At 40.9% G+C, this 10,167-nt stretch overlaps 1 protein-coding gene across 2 annotated transcripts in view; it reads left to right on the plus strand.

The window, feature by feature from the left end:
- The window catches only part of psmb7 (proteasome 20S subunit beta 7), a 22,843-nt gene extending 18,463 nt beyond the window's left edge, over positions 1–4,380 (plus strand). The window contains exons 8-9 of one of the 2 annotated variants that reach the window (XM_050052721.1): positions 3,865–3,894; positions 4,170–4,380. In XM_050052721.1, coding sequence (XP_049908678.1) covers positions 3,865–3,894; positions 4,170–4,281 — 142 coding nt within the window. In that variant the 3' untranslated portion in view covers positions 4,282–4,380. The remainder of the gene's footprint in view (positions 1–3,864; positions 3,895–4,169) is intronic. The other variant, XM_050052722.1, reaches the window with a different exon arrangement.
- The last annotated feature ends 5,787 nt before the right edge of the window (positions 4,381–10,167 follow it).

A 10,167-nucleotide genomic window follows, 5' to 3' on the forward strand; every position in this document is an offset into this window, starting at 1 on the left:
AGGCAACTGTTTGCAGAGAGGTAAAAAGGGTGTATTTTCTATTCATTTTGATTATTTCTAGCATCACCATACATCATGTACAGGGCTTGATTTGTTCACATTAACATATGGTTATCTTTTATATTTATGAATTAACCATGACACAAAGCAACCACATTAAAATGGGACACACCATTGTGGTTTGTCTGTTCCTCATTCTATAGCACATTCCATACATTTAAGGGGATTTTCCTTATTTTGATATAATAAGGGATAGAGCTTACAATTGACTCCCAAATGATGAGAAATAGATCATTGATTCACTATCACCTGCATTCACTTAATAGTTTTCCTCATCTCCATCTGAATTGGATTTGCTAAATGGAATTTTCTACAGTCAGTAGATAAATGTAATGTGATTATTTCCTATAAACTGATCCTTTCGGAAATGTCATAATCTACAATCAATTATGTGATAAATGCGATGATTGACATAAAATAGTTTGATTAAATGCATCATCTGAAATGTACATAGGAATCAGTAGATAAATGTGATACATAGTCTATCACTAATATTAATTTACACATTTGGTGAATTTCATTAGGCATACTTGAACTGTTAGATTTAATAGGTGTTCTTATCTACATATATTTTGTCCATTTGATGCGGGATTTATATAACATGATATTATGCTGAAATGCTGAATTTTCTTTGTCACTTGCGCATTAAGCCTGTCGGCAATATTTCGCCGCGCCACCTCCCTTGCTTTATTAATTGCTGCAGTATTGCCTTTTTCTTAATTATGTCCGTATACAGGGTGTCCGCAGGGTCTTAAAATGTATTAAAAGTTGATAAATCAAATGTCGGAAAATTAAGGCCCTTAAAAAGTATTAAAAAGTCTTAATCGCGATTTTATGAAGTATTAAATTTTCTTGGCATTCAAGCTTTGACAAAAAGTATCCATGAATGTATATTTTTTTTCCCTCCTCACGACTATTACAAACAACGTTGTGTAGGTAGACACACTCGGACTGCCACTCGGGGGGCTGAGCGAAAAAAGAAGTCCAAAAAAGTTAATAACTTAAAAATTATGGCGAAAGGGTAGTTTCTTGCAACCCTAGAATTAAGATAAAAATATTCAGAAACGAAAAAGCACTTCTGGTTGCTGATAAGTAGTGTTTAACTTTTGATTTAACACTAAAAATTAAAACCCTCGGCGCGCACTGCAGCGCAAGCAGACAGATGCGCGACTCAGAGCAGCATGTGTCACTGACACCAGACTCAGGGCCAAATTCACAAAAGGATTGCGTGGCTTTTGCGGCCGCTAAACCAGTAAAAATGGAGCAAAGAGATACCGTCTAATTCACAAAGCACGTGCAGAGGGTGAAATGCTCCACTAACTGCACAGCCAAGCAGATTGTGTCTCGGTGCTCCGGTGTTATTTGCACGTATTTAAATGAGGTAATATGCATATATTTGGCGCAAAAATTGACCCTTTCTATGCAAATGAGCCTCATTGATAAACAACGTCTAATTCACTAACACCAGCGCTAATAGCCACACGCAGTTTGAGTGAAGTAAATAACGTCTTTAGAAAGCTGGTGCAAACTTGGCGCTCCTCTGTGGAAGCCTCTCGCCCAGACTTTCCAGTGATCGTGGCAGCAGTGATCGTCTGTTAAATCAGTCTGTAAATAATATTTTGACATTATTATTATAATCATTATTACTTTAATGGCATCCGAAGATATTGATGCGTTGAACAGGTGACAGTCTGCGGTCGTTCTCAAAATGCACTTCTGTCACGCACTTCAAAAGCAACTTTCAATAATTTATTTTACGAAACGGGGGAAACGAACGTGAACAAAAACGGTTCCATAATTCATGTTAAATTCAAAAGATAACGAAAAAACAGCTACTAGTGAGAGGGAATAGTGATAAAGTGGTCAAACTTGGTCAAATCCACAGCCTCAACCCATCCGACACTGTTAGACTGGTGTTCTTGATGCAAAGCCAGCATTTATACTTTGCCATGTGGCTAATTGCAATCAGGGGCAAATCAGGGGCAAACTCACTCAGCTGCCAAACTTTGTGGGCGTGTTTGCGCTGGTATATCATTAGCGCAATATCCTTTGTGAATAGGACGTTAAGACGGAGCAAACTGCGGGTGCAAGTGAAGTGCTATCAGCGGCCGCAGTTCATTCTTTGTGAATTTGGCCCTCAGAGCGCAGCGAACCAGTGGAAAATGTCACCATCAGCATATTATTTTACATCAGTAAAATCTATTTTATCATTATTTTGAGTCACATTGTTGAAAGAATTTAGTTGTCTGTGTTCAAGCAGGATAATAGGTCTCCATTCATTGCACGTCGGGCTTTCTGTTTCCTTGTCGGAGATGTTTTCTTTTTTTAATAACAAACCAAAAACAATCAAAGAATTAAAAACACGAACTGGAACATGAAATCTTATATGCTTAACAGACATTGCTTCTCTTTCTTTGAGTTTACATATGGCTAAAGGGGAAAAAAAACAACCGTAAACGGACGGCATGATTAGTGTTGCGTTCAAGATCCCCCCAAAAAACGGGAGGAAAAATAGGCAGAATATTCGATTTTTTTTTTCTTCACAATCGAATCCCGTGCCATCAAACGAAGCTTTGAAGCTTCGAATTTTTTGGGTCAGCCCTAAATCCCACATGTAAGGGGCTAGCCATAAGGTTGTTGTTTTCAGCAAGTTGACCTTAAATAGTTGATGTTGAGCTGTAGAGCTGTGTTACTTGTTATGACCTAAGGTGTATTTTAATAAACCTACCTTTGGTTTAATTTATTCTTTCAAGCTTTATTCCCTCTCATTTTATCTGAGTTCTGTTGTATGTTTATGCTCCATAGATTTAATTGCAAACTACAACTGTTTAGTAAGTTAAAGATGCATTGCTGCTAACGACAGCTTGGAGTGGCGATGAGGTCTTAATGTTTTTTGGAAGGTCTTAAAAAAGTCTTAAAAAGGTATTGAAATTAACCTCAGGATTCCTGCATATACCCTGTTATAGTCCTCATACACTTCCATAAGGAGCGTTTGCTCCGCTGTAGAAAAAGCCTCCGCTCGCTCCTTTCCTTTGCTTTTTGACATTTTGCAACATTTTCGGCACTCTACTAGTGTGGGCTTTTTATGTTCCCTGGGCGCGTGCATGAGTTGAGGCTTAACAGGTGAGGCTTGAATTAGTGTCAATTGGAGCCAGCTGATTTCACTTGATGGAACGGGTTGGAGCTAGATTGGGAGTTGGCGTTTAGTCAAACTTCAAGATTACACCTTAGTCTGGATATTCTTAGCTACGTTGATGGAATACCCCCCAGGGCGTGCGTGCGTGCGTGCGTGCGTGCGTGCGTGCGTGCGTGCGTGCGTGCGTGCGTGCGTGTGAGACACAGAGTGGCAGAGCTGGCCCTGCCCCTTGTAAATGCAGCGGACTGTGAGGCTCGGACACAGAGAGCTCTCCTCTGGAGTGAACAACAAAAATGCATCAGTCATCCTTTACCTTAATCGTTTTGCAAATTATAAACAGAGGTGGTGAGATAGAAACTTCACAAGATAACATTTATATAACCTAAATGAACAAGAAATAGGTTTTGAATTTTCCAATATTGATAGCAGAACCGTTAACATTGGAGCCTATCAATACTGCGGTCTGTAATAATTCAGCCCGGGGGCCCATTTAATACCAGGTTTAGGTACCCATCCCATGGCACATGGGAGACGTTTCAGCTGGTTGCAGTCTGCAATCCTCACAGCTAGATGCCACTAAACCCTACACACTGCTCCTTTACATCATAAACTTCCCATCACTTGATGAACCAGTGGATGACTTGTTGTCTTATTGCTTGTTCTGCTAGAAGAGTAAATGAGCTTGAAGCCGTGCAGCTGTGAGTACAGACTTAAAATGTTGTGGTAGAGTGCACACTTAACAACACTGATCTCAGTTTGCTACTAACCAGCTTTTTAATAATCTGTCCACTTGGCCTGCTCAGTTTGGATTTGCATAACTAGTGTGCATGGCTGTATATGGTTATGTAAAAAGGCATGCTGTGCTGATTAAGTCTCTTAGATGTGTGGGCCCACATTAAACATGCAAAGACATGTTTAATGTAACTGTTGGACCCCAGGTTTGATTAAAACATGTCTTTTTCTCCTGATGCAGAACTGGTGACTACAAGTACAAGAGAGGAACCACTGGTGTTTTGACAAAGGTGGTGACCCCGCTGAACCTGGAGGTTGTGGAGGAAACTGTTCAGACTATGGATACCTCCTAAAATTCTTACAATGTGTTTGTTAGAGTAACTTACTATCCATCGCAATTCCTAACACAAATGGCATGTTTTCCATGTTTACAATAAAAGTGTGTGAGGTGATCGTGTTTGCTTCATGACTACCTTTAAGCTACAAATAAAACAGCGGAGTCAATTTTAAAGGTATGCCTTCGATAAAAGCTTTTGCTGTCTGAACTGTAAATTAGTAACTAACTGAGTGAAATGACCCGGAAAGTATCTAAGTGGCAGCCATGATAAGAGCTGGTTGAATTCTCTAAATTTTAAGGAAAGGTGCTTCAATGCTTCCTTTCTAATCTCCTTTAGCATAGGGTACACTGGACCATCCTTTACAGAAGGAAAGGAGATAATTCCGTCCCACAAGTCCTCGCGGCGGCATTGCGGCAATATTTAAAGTGACCAAGCGACTCACCATTCACAAACTCAAATGATTAGGAAAGAAAAGATCAACATGACTGAGAAAGGAAGGAGATCATCATGTAAGTTACCGTTGTTTATGAAGCATTATACATTTCATGCCATAACTTGTTCATATGCTATGTTTAAGAAGCATTATACATCTCATGCCATAACTTGTTCATATGCTATATGTTTTCAACTTTCAACATTATGTTAAACTTAGACATGAACTATGAACATTTCGCTACTATTGGTGTAACCTCTGTCCACAGCTTTGTTTAACTTGTTTTATAACAGGATAAACAAATATACAATGCATCATTTTAATTTTCTGATTATCGTGTGAATAAGAAAAAACGCAAATCCACATGCTTTTCACGTTTTCATCTTCAAATGGCTAATAGAAATAGAAATTAAAACAAAACCAGAAACCTACTTGTTTTTCGCCTTGATTGTTATATCTATATTATCTGCCCCTACTGCATCTCAACACATTGGCAGTGCTTATTGGATGGGTGGATGGATGTTCGTTAGTTTGTTCGGTCTTTCGTTCGGTCTTTCGTTCGTTCGTTCTACTTCTCTGTGCACCCCCTTTTCTCTCAACCCAACCGGTCAAAGCAGATGGCCGCCCACCTACATCTGGGTTCTGCTCGAGGTTTCTTCCCATTAAAGGGGAGTTCTTCCTTACCGCTGTCGCCAAGTGCTGCTCATGGGGAAATTGTTTGGTCTCTGTAAATTCAAGAGTATTATCTAGACCTGCTCTATGTGTAAAGTGCCCTGAGATGACTTTCTTTGTGATTTGGTGCTATATAAATAAAATTGAATTGAAAAATAATAGATAGATAATCAATGAAGTAACGTTGCTGTGCCTCATGCGTGGATGCGCATATAATTGGCGTATCTGGAGATTTAAATAATCAATGAAGTTACTGCTTCCCACTTTTTATTCCCCTGTACAGTGTTTCCCTGCAGAGCTACAGTGGAAGGATCTTAACAAAAAATACTAAAGACTGTACAGTAAAAGATATCTGCCTGAGGTTATTAAATACTTGCAGCGAGCGCCCCACCCAACAGCAGAAACAATAAGTGTGTTTCCCCATAAAGAGAGACGCTGTGCACATTTACGCACGAGGCACAGTAGTGTCACTTTTATTATTATTTTTCATTTTTATTATTAATATTATTATTTATCTATCTATCTATGCAGTTAGGGTCACATGATACTGATATAAGAATAAAAGCCAAGCACAAGTTGGTTACTGGTTGTGGTCTAATTTCTACTACAATTGCCCATTTGAAGAAGAAAATGGAAAAAGCACGTGGATTTCCATTATTTTTTTATTCACATGGAAAAACAAAATAATGCATTTAATATTTGTTTATCCTGTTATAAAACAAACAAGTTGAACACAGCTGTGGACAGAGGGGACAAACACCCGTAACATATGCTCAGTTTGCATCAGTCATTTATTCATTTGCATTGCCAGCCTTTAGTAATATCATGAATTAATTTTACTACTTGGGATTCAGATGGATGAGCAAGCATTCTCAATGTGACAATTTCGTTTCAGTTTGTGGCTGGTAGCCTATATTACTTTTTTTAACTAATTCCAATCTTAGTAATTAAACAATATCTTTCAGCGTGTTGTCCATGTTTATATATCCTGCATGAATCAACATGATGAGAACATACGGGGCACATTATCTAAGATGCGCTTTTTGTAGTCCATCTTCAGAACATTGTAGTTCACCACAGCAGACCCACATCAATAACATCCGCCGTCGCATCATTACGTAGCCCAGTGTAAGTGCAGTCAGATTCTCTCAGCACCGCAGTTGTCTTTTCCTAAGTCCTTATGAAATCTCCTTCACATCTTCCCTTGACCTCGTTACGTTTTCCATCAACGTCAAGGAAAAGTGGTTCGGAAAAGACGGTAGGAGGGACTTTTTGACCACAGCCGGAATTTCTTCAAATTGGGCACAAACATTCACTTCCTGTTCACAAGAATGAAACAGATGCGAGTCACACTGACTGACCTTTGACCACTGAAATCCAGTCAATTCATTGTTGAGTCCAAGTGAATGTTTGTGCCAAATCTGAAGAAATTCCCTTGAGGCGTTTTTGAGATATCCTGTTCACAAGGATAGGACAGAGACGGACAACCCGAAAACGTAATTCCTCTATCCATGGTTGTTGCTGGCACAGAGGCATAAAAAGATACCATAAAATATGAACATTCCTTAATTTTTACAAATGGCTGCCTGGAGTCTTCTAGACTTTGCATTTATCCACTGACTAATAATATGAGTATCTACAAAAAGATGAGTGGGTCATACTACAAGGAAACCACAGTGCATGACTTTTTATATTAAAGGAGAAAAACAAATAAAAACATGAAATGCTAAGCCATTGATCATATAATATAATCAATTACTATGTTCCTATCCTATTAAGTTCCCAGAAAATTAAAGCAAAGCAAGTAATGCTTCTGTCTTACAGAACAACACCATGTCCTAACAGAAAAAAAAAAATTTCACTGCGTCCCCTGAGAAGTGCCGAAGTCACAGCACTAGAGGATTTAAGACTTCTGTGAAGGACACATTTGTGTTTTCTCGTTCAAAGCTCCTCTGTCCTCTCTCATCTCCTCAAGGTGCATTTAATTGATTGGAAGATCCTCCATGATAAATGAGGGGGAACATTTTCTAGGTCACAGAAGGAGAGAGGAGGCGAGGAAGCATATTAACATGATGGAGTGGACCCAAAGAATAGGGATGTCTTTCGAGATAGAGCACTGACATTGGGGTCACAAGCCAGAGGATTGAGGAGATGAGGAGGCACAAAATGGGGAAATGGGAGAGGCCTACTCTTTCTATTCAATTCATGAGTCTGGGGCCTCATGAGAACAACATTGAAAACATGGGAGTTGTTATGTCTTCACTGTTCCTATCTGTAGATAACAATAATACGGACTTAGGTGACCGGTTAACCTTTTATTGTCACTAACACCGAACATACATGGAGCTGTATTCCTGCTGCCTCTGAATGACTACACACAACAACCACGTGTCTACCTTACCCACAATACCTTGTGTCCCTCTTACAACGGCAGCCCTAGTAGCTCAAAATACATAACATCTCCTCCCCTCTTACAACAGATGTCCTCTTAGAAAAACAACAGAAAATTTAGCTCCCTTTTCAATGAAACATAAACATTTACCTTATTTCTGGTATCAAATATTATGTCATCACATCAACACATGACTTGACACAATCAACTCAATGTCACTAAGCACTTTTTTTTCCTCCTTTTTTTTTTTTTTCAAAACAAACAGGCATGTGCTTAAGAGGCCGTTTACACGTGCACGGTGATTTTGATAAACGGAGACATCTTCCTTCGTTTGTGCCCTTCGTTTACACGCAACGGAGATTTCTCCTCTGAAAACGAGTCTTTCTAAAAACTCCGGCCAGAGTGGAGATTTTGGGAAAACTCCGGTTGCGCGTTTGCATGTAAACTGAGATAAATGGAGATAAATGGCGTTATAGGCAGTCGACGTCACAGTATGCGCCGGAACTTGCACCTGTGTCAAAAGTGCGACCTATGTTGCTATGGTGACAATGGATACATGGAATGCTTGAGCTTCTCGTTACACTGCCACCTACAGGTTTGGCATTCTCTTGTGTATATATACACAGGTAAGTGTAAACGAAGATCTTTTTGAAAACGGAGACGGTGAAATGTCTGTTTATGAAAATAGCTGGCAACGTGTGAACGGCCTCTTAAACTCTAACTCAGGGATGAGGGTAGACTGCCTCGATCCCTCAACTGATCCCAAGGGGATTATTCTGCCCCTGATGGTTTGGGATAGTTATTGAACTGTTCTAAAGACTCAAGCGTGCAGGGGGTCGCCGCTCTCTTGTAGGATACCTGCGCTCTGCAGGAACATCAGTCTTATTGTCCACTGAAGGTAAAATGTCTCTAGGACTCAACTAAACAGGTGTCTCAGTTCCATCTAGAGTCACATTTGCAGCTGGGACAGATGTCTCTGGCACTGGGTGTTGTACTTTGGTGTGGAGAGGAACTGAAGGGTTGGTCAGTGCATCTATCAGATGTTCAGGGGACAGCTCCGCTGACACTGGTGACGCAGACAGGAGCTGATCAGCATGTCTTCGCCAGACACTGTCACCTGTCTGGACGGTGAGGAGACTGTTCCGGTCTAAGCAATGAAAGTAGCAGGAACCCATTTAGGTTCTCCACTGTAGTTCTTCGCTAACACAGTCTCTCCGCATGAGAAGACTCTGTTCTTAGCCTGTCGTTCTCTGCATTGTATCTGTTTTTCCTGTTGGCCTCTAACTATGTTTTTTTTTTTTACTGCTGAGGGCTTCGACAGGTCAAAGGTCGTGCGTAGGTCTCTCTTAAGCATTAGGCTTGCAGGAGATGCCTTTGTAGTGCTGTGAGGAGTGTTTCTGTAGTTCAGCAGAAAGTTATGTAGTCTTTGGTGAAGTGTCCCTTGTCCTTGTAATGCTTTCAGTGTACGTTTCAGAGTCTGAACAAACCTTTCAGCAAGGCCGTTAGTGGCAGGATGATAAGGAGCTGAGGTGACATGCTGCACTCCATTTGCTTGTAGAAATGCAGACATTTCCTGCGACACAAGCTGGGGTCCATTGTCAGAGACTAGTTGAGTAGGAGATCCATACCGACAGAACATCTATCCTATCTTTTCGATGGTTCTTTCGGTGGTGGTAGGCCTCATTATAGCCACCTCAGGCCATTTGCTGTGTGCTTCGATAGCAACCAAGAACATTCTGTCTTCCAATGGCCCTGTGAAGTCAATGTGGATGCACTGCCATGGCTCTTGTGGAAATTCCCACGGATGAAAGGGAGCTAAAGGCTGGTTGTTTCTGGTTTTGTGGCAAGCTGAACAAGATGTAGCTATTTCCTCGATTTGTTTGTCCATGCCTGGCCACCAAAAATAGCTTCTCGCTATTTCCTTCGTCTTGACTATTCCACTATGTCCTGCATGAAGCTGTTGCAACATTTTTGCTCAAAGTGACAGTGGAATGATCACTTGCCTTCCCCATAGCAGGCATCCCGACTGGACAGAAAGCACCAACCTCCTTCCCAGATAAGGTTTCAGGCGCACAGTGTCGCCAGCAGGTCGACCTTTACGGCCGGGCTCCACCGGGCACGTCAGCGGTGCGACACATCTGCAGCGCGAGTCCCGTAGCAGCTCGCCCCCCTGTTAATCAATTACAGCGGCTCCACCGGCAACGGGAGCGGCGCGACAACCCTCTATTTTACGCATCTCTTCTATTTTTTGTCGCGCTACGCTCCCCTACGCGACCCTCCAGCAGATAAGAACTACATGAAATAGTGTGCTAAAGGAGCACAATGTGTTTTTAAATGAATTAACCATTATCAGAGGTGATATGTGATGATTTTTTTTCATGCATTTGCCCATGTTTATCCGTGA

Source organism: Epinephelus moara, chromosome 9 (genome assembly GCF_006386435.1).
Source record: "Epinephelus moara isolate mb chromosome 9, YSFRI_EMoa_1.0, whole genome shotgun sequence".
Lineage (NCBI taxonomy): Eukaryota > Metazoa > Chordata > Actinopteri > Perciformes > Serranidae > Epinephelus > Epinephelus moara.